At 36.2% G+C, this 20,220-nt stretch overlaps 2 protein-coding genes across 2 annotated transcripts; both read right to left on the bottom strand.

The window, feature by feature from the left end:
• Nucleotides 1-8,238: 8,238 nt before the first annotated feature.
• Nucleotides 8,239-9,060, bottom strand: LOC132662362 (olfactory receptor 51A7-like). The gene has a single exon (XM_060607837.3). It carries the CDS (start codon nucleotides 9,058-9,060, stop codon nucleotides 8,239-8,241), a length of 822 nt encoding a protein of 273 aa, XP_060463820.3.
• A 5,678-nt stretch (nucleotides 9,061-14,738) lies between these two features.
• LOC132662363 (olfactory receptor 51A4-like) lies at nucleotides 14,739-15,680 on the bottom strand. The gene has a single exon (XM_060607839.3). It carries the CDS (start codon nucleotides 15,678-15,680, stop codon nucleotides 14,739-14,741), a length of 942 nt encoding a protein of 313 aa, XP_060463822.3.
• Nucleotides 15,681-20,220: the final 4,540 nt, after the last annotated feature.

Genomic DNA, 20,220 nt, shown 5'->3' with positions numbered 1-20,220 from the left:
TATGAATATCTGGAAATTTGCTAGAAAAAAATGCAGTTGTTGAAATTTCTGGCTCTTTTTAAGCTCTCTTTTGGAAGAATACAATATTTATGTGACTATCATATAGTGAGAAGTGGATGCCAATTTAGACTAAAATCTGCCTGTAGAATACATGAAGAAAATTTCTTTTGGCCATATTTTTCCTATAGAAAAACTAGAAATTCATTTTGTATTCAGATATTAATTTAATTTAATTTTCCCTTTAAAATATTAGTAAACTCTAGTCAAGTAATGTGGAATTCCCTATTTCTTGCTTTCACATTACAGGTAAGAAGTTGGGTAAAATATATGATTTCTAAAATGACACTATGAAGGCAAAAGCATCTCACAACCCAGTATCTTCCTACCTATTCCACAAAAATATTCTTTCACAAACTACCCTTAGTTCTATTCCCTGCCATCTGAAAATTGTTGGTTATTTAAAAATGCTTTTAAAAATTCCCACTGTTTCCAAATCCTGTATATATTTGTAAGGGCAGTTACTGCAGAGATTACTGACGTATTATGTCTCATGTTTTCCTGACCGGGAATTTGTGATCACTTGTGTAGTGTTGACAGAAGAATGATAATAATGATAGAGTATCACAATTTAAGAGAATCTGAATTCTGTTGAAGAATGATTTCCTATTTACATAGTCTCCAAAGGACAATTTTCCCAGAGATATGGCCTTTGGAGTCTTCTTCCTTTTGTATACGAAGTTGTATGTGGTTGATTGCCAAAAAAAAAAAAAAAAAAAAAAAAAGAGTGAAAACAAAATAGATGAGGATATCTGAGTACTTACCAAAAAGCGGACATTTTGGAGAACACTTCTGAGAGTAGCTGAAGGATTCCAACAAAGTCCAGAAGTTACCCAAGGCACTTCCTTATATATAAAGGCTTGCCTCTTTTTCTCTTTCTCAGTCTTGTACCTGCCCAAGGGGCACTGAACCCTTGGGGAATTCCAACCAGGACAAGTCTTTTCTGAGAATAAGAATAAACTTGTGCAGATGCAATAAATCCACAGAGATGGTTAATACCAAAGAAGTGAAATAAGTATCTAGACTTTGAATTAAGGGCCATTTTGTTTGGAGAGAGGCCTTTAATAACCAGGAGTGGTAAAGACCTGGTAAATCCTGTGAAAAGCCTCTGACACTTCCGTTGGGTTTTTGGCTCAGATATTACTCCTTTGTTCTGAAAAGTGTCAAAGCAGAAATGCTGTGAGTTCAATCAGTGCTTTCAAGGAAGTGATGTAGGACAAACACCTTATGATATACATTTTTAGCCTTCTGGTTAACTCCAGAGCCTGTATCCATCCTTCTAGATCCTTACTCCTAGACATCACTAACTAAATATCCCTTAAAATCAACTTATCCAATAGACTTCATTGTCTCCTTTTCCAATTCTGATTTCTTCTTAGGGAGCTATCTCTATAAGAAGACTTTATGCTTAATATTTAACAAACCCCAAATCTGAGCCCTTTAACCTCTTCTCACTCACATTTTGTTCATAGCAATAGCCAACATTTGTTGAGAATTTAAATTGTTCCACTTATTTTCATTCATTATTGATGATGATTTTGAGTCCTTGGATCTTTTAAATATGACAAGTACACTTATTATCTTCATTTTACTGATGAAGAAAATGTTCTCAAGGAGGTCAAGTAGTCTCTCCAAGATCATTGTACAGTAGAGGTAAGGTAGGAACTCAGGTCTTCTGGATTCCAGATAACTAAGCATATTTCATGCAATGGGGATGGCCAATCAATATTTATGGAGTTATGGATCAAATGGATGGTAGAATTCTATAGTATTTTCTTCACTCTAAACTGCCTATTAGTTAATTCTAGGGATTATATGGAACATGTAACCTCACATTTGTTGACCTTTCAACAAAGAAAATACTTAAGGATTCCAGAGAAAATTCTCTTGAAGCAAAAAATGCATATATATATATATATATATATATATATATATATACTCACCTCCATTAATACAGAGTCTTGGATGAGAGCTAATATTGAGTAGATCAAAGAGAGGAAGTATAACAAAGTATTACCATAACCCTCTACAATAACCTCTCTTTAACTTTTTGAAAGTCACTTTATTTTACAAAGGTCCTATTGTTTTCATCCTCCTCAGAGGATGAAAGTTCCTTTGGCTATATTGTCAGGAATTCTCCATCTTCAACTCTTGCTTTGTATCTCAACTTTCCAGTTCCTTCTCATAAAGGAGATGGCAGAGTGCATCTGGGTTTTTATTATTATTGTGTGTGTCACAACTGCAATAATGGTGTTATATGTTTATTGGCTTATTGCCCAACTTTGGAGACTGATTCCATTTGTTCTATGGTAATATTAATAAGCTACAACAGAGAAGTTATCACATCTGTTATTGTTATTTTGATATGTCCAGTCCCTAGCATGTTGAAAGGCATGTGGTAGCTTAGTAGATGTTTGTTGAATCAATTAATGAATGAATTGCATTGTAAAACATGGCATCTTAAATCATATACTGTTTTTAACTTCGTTGTCTTTCGTATCTTTCCCATTTGGCTATGCTTGCTATGAAGTAAAAGGATAGATTGTGGTAAATCTAACATCTGTTCATATGGACTTTTACTGTGTAAGCTGGCATTATTTATATTTTTGCATACATAATTTATATAATCTTATTTTGAAAGTTTTATCCGCATATAATTATTCAAAGATAGAATATTAATAGGCAATAGGATTAATTATGCATATATATCATAATTATTAACATTTGATCATATAAGTTTGAAGCATTTTTTAATAATAAAAAGACATTACAGATTAATTGAAGTTTCTTGGCTCTATGCACCAAATGTTAATAAAAATATGCATGTCAAACAGATGGGACAGCTTAAGCAATCCCTCAATGGAAACATATAGGTAAAGTTCATTTATTAGGAAAGAACAGTTAAAAACAAAGATATAACTTCAGTTATATTCAGGAAGAGGGTTTCATGACTCTTGGATAGGTGCTGTCAGTGAAGATAACATACAGCTAAGGGGCACCTGGGTGACTCAGTGGGTTGAGCCTCCGGCTTTGGCTCAGGTCATGATCTCACAGCTCATGGATTCGAGCCCCACATCGGGCTCTGTGCTGACAAGCTCAGAGCCTGGCGCCTGCTCCGGATTCTGTGTCTCCCTCTCTCTCTGCCCCTCCCCCACTCACGTTCTGTCTCTCTCTCTCTCTCTCTCTCTCTCAAGGATAAATAAACATTAAAAAAAAATTAAAAAAGATAACATGCACCTGGATGCCTGTCTCTATTCTTAAGCATAAGATTCCAGAGATGACTATTTTTTTCATTAAGATTCACGATTATTACTAAATACATTGGTTTGTAATTACTCGTGTAATGATGTTTGTATTTTCTGGGAACTACCCCTACAATCCCTATAGGCCATCATATGAGCTCATTTCTCATGTATATTTTAATAATCGTTTTCCTTAAGTAATGGTTTTGACATATTATTTCTCACTGATATCATTCTGCCAACTTTGGCAGTTCTAGTAGACATCTACTGGGTTTGTTTGCTATCATTTTCATTTATTTGTTTTTGTTTGGTTTATTCCAGTCCATTTCAGCAACTTTTCTAGAAAGAGAAATCCTTACTTTATATTTGCAATCACAATGTTTGAGGTAGTGGCATAGGACTAATTTTGTACATGACTAATTTTGCCATTGGCATTAAACTTGTCTCCGTGGATATAGTGTCCATTCTCTTTAGGATATTAAGAAAGCAGTATTCAACCCCTTCCCTAGATCTCTAAGTGGAGATGATAATATGAGTTCTCTCTCCTCTATTAGATAAGATGTAAGAAGTGTCCCCACTGCTTGTTTATCCAGCTTGTGACCACTTACCATACCATGTGGGTTAGCTTCATTCAGAATACTGACAAAGTAGAAAAGAGAGGTGAAGACAGTTAGTGGTGCTAATGACCTCTTTCCTGCACTGAAGTATGCTGTAGCCACCCCCCTTGCAGGTTCCTATAACTTTTACTCCATATCCATGAGCCATTTTAATATCTAAATGTTTTGTTTTTGAGATAATATTATCTGGTTTGTTGTCACTTGTATTGGAGTGTGTACCTCACTAAAGCAAGCTTTTTGATTTTCAGAGTTGAGTGTGGATTAATATATTCGTTTATATTAGAATTAGGTCTAAATTCAGCAGGGAACTTTTAGTGAGATCCTATAGATCTGATGAGATCTTATATATATTTGATATTACTCCATTTTAAAAATTAAATTATTTTTTCAACACTTTAAAAACATTATTTTAGGGTGAGAGAGAGAGAGAGAGAGAGAGAGAGTGAGAATCTTAAGCAGGCTCTACACTCAGCACAGACCCGGACACAGGGGGCTCCATCCACAACCCTGGGATTATGACATGGGCCAAAATCAAAAGCCAGGTGCTCAACTGACTGACCCACCCAGGTGCCCCTTAAAAATTAAATTCTAAAGAAAGTGCTCATCAAGATAAGCGTACTTTTAATCCCCTTTACCTATTTCACTTATTCCTGTTTCCTCTGGTAGTGACCAGTTTGTTCTGTGTATTTAAGAATCTGGGTTTGTTTTTATCTCCTTTTTAATGTTTGGTCGTTTGTTTTGTTTCTTAAATTCCATATATGAGTGTTTGTCTTTATCTGACTGACTTTTTATTTCACTTAGCATTATACCTTGCTACAAATAACAAGATCTCATTCTTTTTATAGCTGAGTAATATTCTTTTGTATACATACATACATATATATATATTTTTTCTTTATCATTGACCTATTAATGGACAGTTGGATTGCTTCCCTATCTTTGCTATTACAAATAATGTTGCAATAAATATAGGGGTGCATATCTCTTTTCAAATTAGTGTTTTTGTTTATTTAGGGTAAATATGCAGCAGTGAAATTACTGGATTATATATGGTAATTCTATTTTTAATTTTTTTAGGAACCTTCATACTTTTTTTTCCACAGTGGCTGTAACCAATTTACATCCCCACCAACAGTGCACAGGGGTTCTTTTTTCTCCGCATCCTTGCTAACATTTGTTATTACTTGCCTTTTTGATTTTAGCTGTTCTGGTGGATATAAGGTAAAGGCTCGTGGTAATTGTGATTTGCCTTTCCCAGATGATTAGTAATGTTGAGCATCTTTTCACATGTCTGTTGGCCATTTGTATGCCTTTTTTGGAAAATGTCTCTTCAGGTCCTCTGGTCATTTTTTTTTTTTAACGTTTATTTATTTTTGAGACAGAGAGAGACAGAGCATGAACGGGGGAGGGGCAGAGAGAGAGGGAGACACAGAATCGGAAGCAGCCTCCAGGCTCTGAGCCATCAGCCCAGAGACCGACGCGGGGCTCGAACTCACGGACCGTGAGATCGTGACCTGAGCTGAAGTCGGGCCCTTAACCCACTGAGCCACCCAGGCGCCCCTCCTCTGGTCATTTTTAATCAGATTATTTGTTTTTATGTGTTGGGTTCTATAAGTTCTTTATCTGTTTTGTCTATTAAACCCTTATAATACATATCATTTGCAAATATCTTCTCCCATTCAGTACATTTCCTTTTTTTTATTGATAGTTTTCTTTACTGTGTAAAAGCTTTTTATTTTGGATTAGGGTCTAACGGTTTAATTTTGCTTTTGTTTCCTTTGCCATGAGGATACATATGTAGAAAAATGTTTCTATAGATGATGTCAAAGAAATTACTGCCTATGTTTTCTTCTAGGAGTTTTTTTGGTTTCATGTCTCACATTTAGACCCTTAATCCATTTTGAGTTTATTTTTGTGTATGGTGTAAGAAAGCAGCCAGTTACATTCTTTTGCATATCGTTGTCCAGTTTTCCCAATACCCATTTGTTAAAGAGATTATCTTTTTTCATTGTACATTTTTGCTTTCATTATGGTATTAATTGATCCCATAAGTATGGTTGTATTTCTGGGCTCTTTGTTTTGTTACTTTGATCTATGGGTCTATTTTTGTGCTAGTACCATACTGTTTTGATAACTACCACTTTGTAGTATATTTTGAAATCTGGGATTATGATACCCAGATTACTCCATTTTAAAAATGATGTCTAAGTACTATTTACATAGCTTTTATTTTCCTTTCTGTCCCAGTTAGTTAATTTGTAGAATAAGTGAGTTCCACATTAACAGGGTTCCCCAGACATAGTTTAATTTGATTCTTTGGATTTACTATCATACATTTTATTCATATTTGCAAAATTGATTAGAACCATGTTATTTTTTAAGTATTACAAAGTTTATGAAAAGTAGATTGCAAATGAAATACAGTAAAAATGGAAAAGTACAGCAGTTTTGATGGTTTTTCACAGTGATACAGTTATGAAAGGCACATATTCACATTTGACCTAATCATCTAAGGATGGCCAAATCCACCTGTTTAGGCTTTACAACCACATGTACAGGTATCTCTGTATGTAAATATTTACATGTATTTGCATGTACTTATTTGTTGTTCTTCTGTATATTAACAGAACAGTAATTCAACTGTATCTTTTTCATTAAAGGATGTGTAGATTTAGTCCCCTTAAGGCTACCAGTGTTCCCAAGCTATCTGAGAGGAGCCTGCTTTTCCTAGAACCTCTAGAGCAAGCATGCACATCCTTCATAAACACTTAGAACTATTTTATTCTCTTAATCAAGGGAAATGGTGAAAGCACACTTCCAAATAAGAACGCTGATAGACATAAAAATATTTATACTTGTATTTTAGTGATTTATCATACAGCTCTTATTAAAGTGATTTCTAAGGCTATAAATCCACTCCCTCTTCTACAGGTACAGAAAAATCATCTAGATCCCATAGCAGGGTTTTGTCAAATAGAAAATTTGCTCTTAACATAAAATGTTTAATAAACACACAAACAACTAGGATATTCCAGGTCCTTTGCTGGGTATTGACAAAGACAGAAGTGAAACTCTGCTTCTTTTTTTTTAATTTATTTAAAAAATTGTTTTTAATCTTTATTTTTGAGAGAGAGAGACAGAATGTGAGTGGGGGAGGGGTACAGAGAGAGGGAGACACAGAATCTGAAGCAGGCTCCAGGCTCTGAGCTGTCAGCACAGAGCCTGACACGGGGCTGGAACTCACGAGACACGGGGCTTGAACTCAGGAACCATGAGATCATGACCTGAACTGAAGTCAGATGCCCAACCAACTGCACCACCCAGGCACCTCATGAAACTCTGCTTCTTAAGTCACTCATACATTGATTAAAAATATAGACAATTTAAAATAAATTTAAAATACTGTTTAAAAATGTAGATTTAAATTTAAAATTTAAAAGTACTATTGTTTAGTATCATAACAGTAGTAAACAAAGAATGTTGTGCAGACTTAGGTAAAGCATAGTTAACCAATATACACTTAAAGGAGGTCATTTGTGGAGTCTATTGCAAACTATTGAAAATATAAATAAGTGAAATATCTGCTTATCTATGTTTTGAATTTAATTTAAATTATTTTATGTATGTGAGCCTTACCTCTCCAAACACATCTCACAGTCCTATAGGGCAGAGAATTTTTAATAGATTATATGAATTGCTGATCACACACACACACACACACACAAACGCATACACACTAGATATTCAGAACTTGCTGATTCTTTTGTGGGTAAGTGTGTGAGCTTAATCTTCCAGCACATTTTAGTCACTGCTGATTATGCCTGTGATAATTAAAGCCACAGACATGTTATTTTATTTTTTTTCTATTTTTGTTTAGAATCATATTTTAAAAATCTTTTAAGTCCTAATTAGGACTGCACTGCTATTAAGGTTGATAGATAGGTGGTTGCATAGAGAAATAACAATCAGAAAAGAGGTGGGTCAATTAGATGAAAGAAGACTATAACCCCACGCCTAACGCCTAAGACATCTTATCTAGATTTTGTTGCTGCTTAATTCAATCAATAACTTGACATTTGAGGGCCTACTTAGTATAGGCAGTGTAGCTTTGCGTTCAGTCTCTATTCTGTCATTACTATCTTCAGGTTCCTACAATCGTTCAGAAATTGCTGAGTTGAGTTTTCATTGTGGCTGACAATGCTCATCAACCTTGTTATCACATAGTTTTGCCAGGATCCGATTTCTAATCTGCTGACTCATCACTGAGTACACAGTGGGATTCATTAGAGGGTACTAGAAGGAAAATATCAGCTATAATGGCCCTAATGACTGGGGAAACATTTTTTGGCAAAGCGATGAAGGGCAGCCAAGGTGACGATAGGCACATAGAAGATGAACACAGCACAGATGTGGGAGATGCAGGTGTTGAGGACCTTGAGGTGGCCCTTGTGTGAGGCAATGCCTAGAATAAGTTTCAAGATCAACATGTAAGACACAGAAATGCACCCCAAGTACAATAAGGATGTAAGAGCCACAAAGAGTCCGTAGATAACGTTGACCCTGTTGTCAGAACAGGCCAGCTTCATGACATCCAGGTGGAGGCAGTAGGAGTGGGATAGAAGGCTTTTCCTACAGAATTTCAGCCTCTTCAGAATAAAGGGGAAAGGGAGGGCAAACATGATACATAATGCAGCAAATATGAGGCCGATTTTAAAGACTCTGGCACTGGTCAGGATGGAGGTGTATCTCAGAGAGCTGTAGATGGCTATGAAGTGATCTATGGACATGATGAGAAGAACTGATGACTCTATAGCTGAGAATCCATGAATGAAAAACTCTTGGGCAAAGCAGCCATTGGGGGAAATTCCGGTGGCATTGAACAAGAAGATTCTCAGCATGGTTGGAAGGGAGGAGATGGAAAGTCCCAGGTCAGAAAAGGCCAGCATGGAGAGAAAATAATACATTGGAGCATGCAGAGAGGTCTCTGTTTTTATGAAAAAGAGGATAGTGCAGTTCCCCAGGATGGCAAGGAGGTACATGAGGCAAATAGGGATCAAGACCCAAATGTGAGCATGCTCCATGCCTGGGATCCCAATGAGGAAGAAGGTAGAGATTTCCATTTCAGAGGTGTTCAAGACTGACATTGCAGGAATGTGAGGGGCTCATAATATGAATCTCAGAAGAAACTTCCTGAAATGGCCTAAATAGGTTAGCGTATGCTTTAAAATGTTGGTGTGAAATCTTAGGATTGCACTTTTTTTTTCTTTGTATAAGAATTCTTGGACTAAAACAACATATTTTATAATATACTTGTAGTAGTAATAGCAGAACTCATATAGATAGGATATGAAAAGAAACATGAATATAGATTAATATGCAGTAATTGCTAGCAGATAGATATTTCAAATATTTTAAATGCTTTTCCTAATCTCATTATACAAGAAGGAAGCAGTAAATTTCACAGCTTCTATAGCCATCTTTTTAAGGATTGTCATGCCTTTAAGTTTGAAACCTGTTTGGAGAAATATAGGATCAAAGAAGGATGTCACTTAGTACAATTGCATTTATAGTTATAAATGAATATTTTTAAAAACAGTTTTCTTTCAAAAAACGGGGCTAGCAAGGGTTAACATCCATATCTAAAAGGATGAAGGTAGACCTGTATGTCACATTTTATGCAAAAGTTATCTCAAAACACATTATAGAGCTCAATCAAAAAAGAGCTACAACAATAAATGTCTTCGAAGGAAACTTAGTTGGTAAGTTTTTGTCATCTGGGGTTGTGCTGTCTGTGAGGTCACTGCTGCTCTTTGTCTTCCCTCTGGCTTCACAGAATCTCATATAAGCAGATACCATTTTGATGTGCACTAAATGAATGAAAAGTTATACCCTCAATGCAGAGGTATGTATAAATTAAATTTATAAATGTAATTATATGTATAAATTAAATCATAAAATGAATTTTATACAAAACCCACCTTCACACCATTGCTTAAAAATCTGTGAACTCATAGTTTTTTGTTAGAATTGTACAGTCCCTTTCTGTTCATATATAGAGAGAAAATGTAAAGAGATATTTAAACCTATAAAGAAGCATGCTGAGTTAGGACAGACAATAGAGCAAGTAACTCTTAGTGGTCCCTATAGCCTTCTCACTGATGCCCCTGCAAACTCAGTAGTTTTGCATGTCTGCACCCAGAAACACCTATACTAACCTGTGAGGCAATAACTCTACCATTCAGCAAACATGTCACCCCACAGCCAGCCAGGTTCCAGTACCTGTCTCTGAATTTCTCTCTGTGCCAGGTTAGTGATTCTGGCCTAGACTTGACTGGTTGCTATCATTTAGCAGGACCTTGGACTTCTACCATGCATTTACAGAATTGTTGGACTTTTTAGAGGGTTAGGGTAATGGCGTCCATCCTAATCACTTGGAAACCACAGCCAGCCAGATACCGTGTGAAATTTTTGCTTGAGCTGGTACAAAGGCAAGTGGCAGCTATGAACATTTGGAAACTTACCAGTAAGTTGGTAAGTGGTTGTACCCACATGGAAGAGTAAAGAGGAAATGGAGGTGGCATGCAGTCACCAGAATTTCACTGCTATGTAGGCACAACAGTCCATCCTGACCTGCAGAGTCTAGTCCTGCCTCCCTGCTGCTTTCCTATTTGCCCAGAAAGCGTTGGGGATTCCAGCTCAGCAGGATGTACCCAGAGAAAAAGAAAACTCCCTGGAGGTGAAACCTCAAGAACCCAGGAGAGTCATCCAACCCCCTGTAAATGAGATGAACTAATCCTTTTAGCAAAACACCCCTTAAGCCTCCTCTGCCCCCTCTGGCAGAATATGCTCCTGGCTTCAAAGATCAAGAGCATCATGTGAATACTCTTAGAACAGTTTCACAGTGTCTGATAACTATGCCTGTATGTGTCTGCCTCCTTCACTACACTTTACCCCCTTAAACTTATGTGTGTTTCCTTCTACAAACTGACAAGATTTTGAACATTAAATTTGCATCTAGTATTTTCAAATATGGTAGTTTGCAACTGCATTCAGACTTCACTGTGGAATTTTATAAACATAGAGATTTCTAGGCCTACTCTAGAGTCACTGAATCTCTTTACTTGACATTCATGGTATAGTCTTTGCATTTTCTTCGAATAGTATGTGTATTAGTTCCTATGATTATTATGTTATATATGAGTATTGTTTTCACTGTAAAAGTGAAATTGTCAGTTGCATTATATGTACTATGAGCTCTCATTAGACTTTTTATATTTGAATGGTGTAAGTAAAATTAACAATGAGCATTTTAAGATAAACGTAACACTCTTCCATTAGCTTAAAATCAATATCTTTTTTTAACTTTTTAAATTTTTTTTAAAATTTTTTTAACGTCTATTTACTTTTGAGACAGAGAGAGACAGAGCATGAACGGGGGAGGGTCAGAGAGAGAGAGGGAGACACAGAATCCGAAACAGGCTCCAGGCTCTGAGCTGTCAGCACAGAGCCCGACGCGGGGCTCGAACTCACGAGCCGTGAGATCGTGACCTGAGCCGAAGTCGGACGCTTAACCGACTGAGCCACCCAGGCGCCCCTAAAATCAATATCTTAAAACAATAGTTTTTGTTTGACTCTGATGCATTCATGAAAGCTCTACAGTTAGCAACAGTCCACAGTTTTATCTTCAATATAAAAGGACCCAGTCAGAGCTTGTGGAAAAGGCCTGCACCCAATACTTCAAACTTCAAAGGACAGACTCTTAGGTCAAAAACTTTCAGCGGGTTGAGTTGTGATTTCCAGAACTCTTTTCATTCAATAGACGATATTTCATGAGACTGCTAACCCAAGATCCAACAGAAGAGTTCATTGCATAAGACTGGCTGAACTGATGGGTAGCATCCTAATATGTTGTTTGGAATATTGTTGATGTTATCATCTTGTTCTATTTTCTGAATATATAAGGAGGATTTTTCTCTTTCTCTTAAGCTATTTCCAACCAATCATAATCTAGTAGACTCTGCTTTTGTAAAATGCAATGAAACATTTTGAAGTTATAACAGATTCTCATTAAATCCTCAGTGTTCAGGAACTCTTACTGAGTGTCTTTGCTTTTCATACTACGTGTATTTGCATAGGTGCAATAAGATCCTGTCCTCTTTTCACCAAGGTATGATTTGGAGGATTGGTTATGCAACCACGTCCTTTCCTAGAATGTCATATTTGAAAATGTTGCTCATTTAATCAAGTATGACTAGTGACTTTTAGTGAACGAAGTTTGACTGTATAAAATCTGTGCTGACAAAGCCCTCTCAAATAAATCACCCTGTTCCTTGGTTTATAGGCATAGCCAGTAAAACTGGTAAGGGAGATCACTTCCATGACAGAACAGGATACTGGGACATTTTGGGGATATGAGTGAAGAAAATACTGCCCAAATGTATACATACCTGAAGGAGTAATTTGGTGAAGACAACTTCTTGGTTATAGCTCCCTATTCTGGATATAGCATATGATAGCAGCTTTTAAACATCTAATCTGATTCTGTATGGAAGTCTCTAGCACTGCAAACTTAAGAAGGCCCATCTGGTATATCATCATTCTTTCTGCATCTGTGTAAGTAATGAGATAAAATCTAATGAAAGCCCAATCAAGAATAATCTTTCTTTGAAATTATATTTAATTTAATTTAATTTTTTAATGTTTATTCATTTTTGAGAGACAGAGAGAAGGACAGAGTGTGAGCAAGGGAAGGGCAGACAGAGAGGGAACACACAGTATCAGAAGCAGGCTCCAGGCTCTGAGCTGTCAGCACAGAGCCCAATGCAGGCCTTGAACTCACAAACTGTGAGATCATGACCTGAGCCTAAGTCAGAGATATAACTGACTGAGCCACCCAGGCACCCCTGAAATTATATTTTATTTAAAATGGGGGAGACTATACAGGAAAACCTGTGCTTCCGTGGGAAGCTACATTTTTATAGCATGTTCTTATGGGTTATCTGATTTTGATATGCAGGGACTTGGTATTTTCAATACTTTTGAGCTATTTTCCAACTCTGTAAGTCTCTGTAAGTTGTAGATACTAACAGCAACAAAGTAATTCAGGTAGGTAGACCAGCAAATAAATTCTGACTGGTGGAGGGTCAGTAAGCATGTCTCACAAAGTGAAAGAGACTATTTGTAGTCATTTGCCAAATAATGTCAACATTCCTATCTATAAATATATCTTTTATATGGGATCTCCTTTGAACAGTTTGTATTATTTGCCTGGTTCTTTCATTAAAAATAAGTTAAATTAGATCTCTAATGGATGTTCATTTTATGCCATTGTGAGAGCTATTATTTTTACCTTTTTTGAAAATTAGTCCTTTTAAATTTTATTTATTTATTTATTTATTTATTTATTTATTTAGTTTTAGAGAGAGAGCATGAGAAGGAGAGAGGAGCAGAGGGAGGAGGAAGAATCTCAAGCAGGCTCTATGCCCAGAGCAGAACCTGATGCAGGGGCTCAATCTCATGACTGTGAGATCATCACCTGAGCCAAAATCAAGAGTTCAACGCTTACCCAACTGAGCCACTCAGGCACCTTGGCTTGCTTGCTTTATTTATTTATTTATTTATTTATTTATTTATTTATTTATTTATTTATGAGAGAGAGAGAGCATGGGCATGAGCGGGGGACAGAGAGAGAGAGGGAGAGAATCCTAAGCAGGCTCCATGTCCAGTGTGGACCCCAATCAGGGCTCCATCTCATGACTGTTGGGATCATGACCTGAGCCAAAATCAAGAGTCAGAGCCGAAATCAAGAGTCACATGCTTAACTGACTGAGCCACTCATGCACCCCTGAAAATTGGTCTTAGTCAGGGTTTATATCTTTGCCTGAGAGAGAGGCAAATCATATACATTATAAAGAGTTATGACATTTAGAACTCCCACAGAAACCGGGAAGACAGGAAACTTTCTATGATGTATAACATAGACAGTGATATTTTTAATGCTCAGGAAGCAAATACTGAAATAAATGAAATGGGTGAATGAATTAAATTCTTCTTATATTTTTGTAACACTGCATGTGTTTATTGTCTTTTTTATTGGTTCTATGTGTGCTCATATCATTGTCCATTTCAATTTTAGTTCCTGACAGCATAGGCATATTTAATAAAAGTCAAAACTATGAATTGGAGAGCACTATTTTATTTATTTTTTTAAGATTATCGATTTATTCTTGGTGGGGGGGGGGGATACCAGGGAAAGGGGAGAGAGGGAGAGAGAGAGAGAGAGAGAGAGAGAGAGAGAGAGAGAATCCAAGCAGGCTCTATACTGACAGTGCATAGCTCAGTGTGAGATTTGAACTCATGACCGCATAAGATCATGACCTGAGCTGAGATCAAGAGTTGGACATGTAAACGACTGAGCCTCCCAGCACCCCTGGAGAGCACTATTTTAAATGAAGAGGCAATCCTCTGTCACTTCTGATTGCTATCCAATTGTTATATAAATGTATACTGTTAATTCTCAAATGAATATATAGGATATTACTTTAAGTATGATGAAATTGACAAGCATATATTGTGTTCATGAGGCTGGTTAAAGCAAGCTAGGTGAAAGTGGACACTTAGAATACAATTTTATATTTATATATGAGCCCTACTCTTAAATTTTAATCCAAAAACATTGCAAGGCTGATTCTTCAATCTTAATAAACATGTTGGAAAGATGATATTGTAATGCAATTAATATATGGCATGATTCCTTGTTGATTCATTCTGTTTGTTTTGTGTCATTCACTGATTGAGATTTCATTGTGGTTAAGCATGGCTGTCAGCTGTGTTTCTGACACAGCTTCCCTAAAACCATATTTCTTATCTGTTGGCTCTTCACACAGTATACAATGGGATTCATCAGTGGAGGTACCAACAGGAAAACATCAGCCATGAAGATCCTAACTATTGGGGAGCTGTGTTTGGCAAACCGGTAGATAACAGTTAGAGAGAAAATGGGAACATAGAAGATGAGCACAGCACAGATGTGGGACACGCAGGTGTTGAGGACCTTGAGCCTTTGTTTCTGTGATGCTATGCTCAATACTGCTTTCAGTATCATCATATAGGACATGAAAATAAATCCTAAGTCTAGGGTGCCTGTGACAGCCACAAATAAGCCATAGATGACATTGACCTTGTTGTCAGAGCAGGCCAGCTTCATGACATCCTGATGGAGGCAGTAGGAATGGGAAAGGAGGGTCTTCTTACAGTATCTTAGATGTTTTAGGGTCAAAGGGAAAGGGAGGATCAACAGAACATTTTTGAAAGAAAAAGCAAGTCCAATTTTGGTGACTCTGGCACTAGTCAGGATGGAAGTGTATCTCAGAGGGTTGCAGATGGCAATAAATCGATCAAAGGACATGATGAGAAGAACTGATGACTCCATAGCTGAGAATCCATGAATAAAAAATTCTTGGGCAAAGCAGGCATCAGGGGAAATTCCTGGAGCATTGAACAAGAATATCCTTAGCATGGTAGGGAGAGATGAGAGGGACAGTCCTAGGTCAGAGAGAGCCAACATGGAGAGAAAATAGTACATGGGTTCGTGCAGAGATGGTTCTGTTTTTATGAAAAACAGAATGGTACAGTTCCCCAGGATGGCAATGAGGTACATGAGGCAAATAGGTATGGAGACCCAAATGTGGGCATGCTCCATCCCTGGGATCCCAATCAGGAAGAAGGTAGAAATTTCAGTTTCAGAGCTGTTGACGGTGAACATGACAGGTAAATGAGGGAAACAAGATGAGAAGCTTGGGAGAGACTTCCTGAAGTGCTGCAAATAGACTGGCTCAGATGCCTTACTCTACCATTTTGGAATCATTGAGGTATTGTGAATCCAAGGGATATGCACATAATTCTTAGGTATAAACCTAAATGGAGAAACCTAGGAAGAGAAGTATTCATCAATGTCCATTAAAAACAAAAACTGAGAGAGAAGGAAAACAAATTTATATCAAAATTGAACATTACAACAGAGGTTATAATAGGTATAATAAGTTCTATACAAGAGCTGATTGGTCAACTAAGATAATTATATTCCAACTGGAGAACTTGAAACTTTCACTTTTTAATGTAAATATTATACTTTACATACTGTTAAAATTTCAATTAATGTACATAAAATTCAGAGATAAAGTAATATATTTTTATACAATGTCTTCTAACGTAGACATGGGTTTTTTTCCTTTCTTCTAATTTCCTTTTATGTCTTTCAGAAACATTTGGTAATTTTCTCCACAAAGATCTTACATCTTTTGTAAAAAAATTTTTTTAGAATCCTTATGCAATTATTTATAAGAGTATTTATAAGATCATTTATTCTCTATTACTTTTCTATTTTTCATAATGATTACTGGTCACATAGAGGAACACTGCAGATTTTTGTTGTAGAAGCCTGTTATAAGCCTGTCTATGCTGGCCATTCTCTTTTTGTCTCCTCCCTTCCTACCATAGAGTCCTGAGTGTCTCCTCATCTTCTTTTGCACCTTTGGCCATATATACACGTCTGTAAAGAGATCCTTCAGTAAACCCTCTTCAATTGACTTCCTCATGTGTCTCTGTGTCTTGCTGGCACATGGTCTTTCATTCCTTTTAGTTAAGATTTTCTTCACCTCCTCTAGTCTTTAGGCTGTTATCTGCAGTGCAAGATGGGGATTTGCAATTAACTTATTTTGCTTGTAATTTAGTATTCTTAACCTGAAAAGCCATGTATTTTTTCAGCGTTGAATATCTTCTGCCATTATAATTTTCAACATTGCCTACTAAAATATATCTAGTTGGAACTTGTTGAAACTTCCCAATCTAACTTCCTATTTAGATTGCTTCATATCTTCAAACTGTTCATTTGTTTTTGTTGCATTTTGGTGAATTCTTTAGTACCACTTCTTATTTACTAATTCTGTTTTCATTTGTTACTGGTCCCAAATGTATCCCAACTATTGAGTTTTATTTCAATTACTCTATTTTCTTTTATAATTCATATTTATATTTTTAATTTATATCTACCTACCCCCATAATTTTTCATTCATTTTATTGTTATTATGCCACCTTCAAGTTTTGAGGATCTTAAGAATGGCTGCTTCAAAATTCATTTTAAATTGCTTTAGTTTTTCTTTTCTCATCAGTGAATGCTATTATTGAAATTGTAGAGTTTCTTTTTCAGTGTTAGTCTTCATACATGTTTCAGAATTTTACTTGTAAGGGCACCTTGAGTGAAAATTTCCTTGTTTGTTTGATGATTTATTTTGTTCATGCCCCATGTTTAGATGTAGCAGTTGACTCTTCCTCACTTCCTTAAGTTTGTCAACTGTACTAAGTCTTTTTATAACGGTTAAAGGATACTGTTTCAAATGAGAGTTGAGGATGGTTTTGCCCTTCCCATCTCCCACCCTCAACTATCTCAAGACCTGGCTTGTTATGGGGAATAGATTTGAGCTGTGACAACACCTATTTCTACTCTCCATGTGGATTAACAGCTTCATGTCCCAAGTAGGGTAACTTAGACTGGTCCCTTGTCAAATACAGAGCACTGTTGTGCTGAGTCCCATGCACATGCTGAGCTGCCAACCACCAATATGCCTCTAGACCAGGAGCCACATTGGTTTCTGGATTCAACTTCAACACAAAATTATGTATTTTTACATGGCATCTCATTTCTCTTTCTCTCTCTCTCTATCATCTATCATCATCCATCTATCATTTAACATCTATCAATTATCATGTATTTTCTATCTATTTGTCTATCTAAGGAGCATGGCAATATCTCTATAATTTTTATCTTTTATTTATTATTACTACGTGTGTAGAGTAGAATGGAAATTGACATACCAAATTTAGCTCACTATACCATATTGAATAAAATTCTCCACCAAAACTTCAATACAATTTAAAAAATATAACCTATTAATGTTCAAGAAAAATAGTTTTGAGAATTGTTTGATCATATGCTTTTTGTAAAATAATGAGTTAATGTATTAATTTATTCAATGATACACTAGAGCTAATTGCAGGCTTCATCATCAATTTTTGTCATGAGGAATTTGATAATGTCTCTCAGATCTGAACTATTTAGGCCATTTCTTAGTACTTCCATTCTTATTTTTACATAGATCTTCAACCGTTTTGTCACAATGATTCTGTTGTCATGATGGAAAATACTTAAAAGCTCATGTTCCCTTTTTTCTTAACTATTTTTTCCCCTGGAATTCATCTCTCCTATAATCTCAAATGCCAAGCATTGTAATCCACCTTCAGTTTTCTCTAGGCTATTGTTGCTTCTTGATCTTTCACTGCCTTCTGAATGAGTTTTCTGGACTGAACCCCACCTCCAACTTCCTGTATTTATTTTCCTCTGCCCAAATTACTTCCACTTCTGAGTTGTCTATAAACATTTTAGTGACATTTATTCCCCTTAAGAATGAGATGTCTAGGAGACAGACAATTAGAAAGAAATGCCTAGGAAGTTTTGCATTATATAATACATTATTTGCATTTTTTAATAAAGTAAAAAACCTGTCAGGTGTTTGGATATTGTTCACTTTAGAGTTTGGCAAACTCTCATACAAATTCATAGTAAAGTAATGAATAAACTGTACTCTCAGTGACTGGTTTGTGATAGCTGTCTGCCTAGACACTAATCCAGTTGTGTCAAATCACACAACAACCAATGAAGGGCTATCCGTTAGACCTAGTGTCTTCAGATTCCCCAGACTTGCTTCTGACGTTAATCTGGAAGGAGTAAGATTAATGTTTAATGAAAACTGAAGTTTTATTTTAACAAGGATTGTGTAAGGGTTTTGCTTGTTTGGTTTATGTAACCACACAGAGTTATTGGATCATTCCCTTTAGGACAGATAGCATCAAAGCATGTTTACCGTCAGATTTGTTGAGCTAAGTGAGACGTTTGAGAAATGTTGCTTTGCTGCCCAGGGTCCCTCTTCTGCCTAGCTTGTCTTTGAACTCACCTACTTCCCTCTTTACTTCAGCACCCTTCCTGCCAATGTCTCCATCCCCGCTGCAGACAGTTCTTCCTGGGCTGTAGAGGGGACTCTGCTCTTTCAATTTTCTCCTAGATATTATCTAGCAAACTTTCTCCCAAACTTCATAGGTTGTCAATAACTTAGCACTGGTTTTGCACAGTAATCATGTAATAATTTTGAATCTTTTAATCAATTTAAGCATTTTGAGATCTGAGTTATTAATTTTTCCATACTGAATCCTATCAATAACTTCGTGTTTATAAGTTCTCTTAATGTAATAAAAACTTGTTTACTGATAAATCAAAAAAATGGAGTAATAACATTTTCAACAAGCACATTATTTATTCTTCACTATCAACCTCTACTTCTCCTAAATGAATATATATATATATTAGAAAGTGCTATATGTCTCTGGAAGAGCCATTTTATTTGCTTTGAAGTGTGACATTTTTAAAGAGTCTACAAGAAAGTAAAACACTGCACAGAAAAATTTCTAGTATGTTGTTTTCATCTCAGAAGGGCCTACCCAACCCTATTCTGTACTTCACAAAAACATAAAAAATGCAGTGTAAATAACAGATACAGAATGTCTTTAAAGGATGGATTTAGAATAAAGTTTACTGTTTATATGGAAGTTTTAAATAAGGTTGTTTATCATGTTCTTTAAGTTAAAGGTAGAGTGATTTTCAATGAAGGCATTGGGACTACTTCAGGTGTTGACTATATCCTGATATTGAAGCAGGCACTGAACAGTGAAATCATGATAGCTTACCAGGGATAAGAGATGCATCTTGTGGTTACTGACTGATAAGATCATGAGGGTTTTCAGGTACTTACCAAGGTGTTGGCCACTGCATTTATATTCTTTAAGTTCAAAAAAGAGATGAACACAGGATGAAGTCACCCAAATCCCATTTGATAGACACAACAAGGGTTGATCATGACAGTTTGATTCTAGTCCTTCTACCTGGATGCCCTTTTAGCATAACAAAGGCCTCTGGGGATGAGAACTCTGGAAATTACCCAGAAGGGTTAAAAAGCCCCCAGACAAGTCCTTAAATGAATTAGTTCAAGGAACATTCAACTGAATTCCCATTATGCATATGAATTAGCCATTTATGTTTAAGGCCCTAAGAGGCCTCTCCTGTTGCTCCAAGCAGAATTGATTCCTATGTCACCTGCAATTTTAGAGACTCTGTAAGTGGCTTTTCTGGAAGAGTGTCACATTTTGTTTTCCGAGGTCATTATGTTTGTGCCTGTAATTGAGTGTTCAGATTCAG

Source organism: Panthera onca, chromosome D1 (genome assembly GCF_046562875.1).
Source record: "Panthera onca isolate mPanOnc1 chromosome D1, mPanOnc1 haplotype 2, whole genome shotgun sequence".
In the NCBI taxonomy this organism is placed as follows: Eukaryota; Metazoa; Chordata; class Mammalia; order Carnivora; family Felidae; genus Panthera; species Panthera onca.
The sequence above is the reverse complement of the archived record's forward strand: the minus strand, read 5'-3'. Positions and strand labels throughout refer to the sequence as shown.

Excerpts from the sequence above, each read along its gene's own strand:
- LOC132662362 (XM_060607837.3), bottom strand. The coding sequence starts at position 9,060 with ATGTCAGTCTTGAACACCTCTGAAATGGAAATCTCTACCTTCTTCCTC.
- LOC132662363 (XM_060607839.3), bottom strand. The coding sequence starts at position 15,680 with ATGTTCACCGTCAACAGCTCTGAAACTGAAATTTCTACCTTCTTCCTG.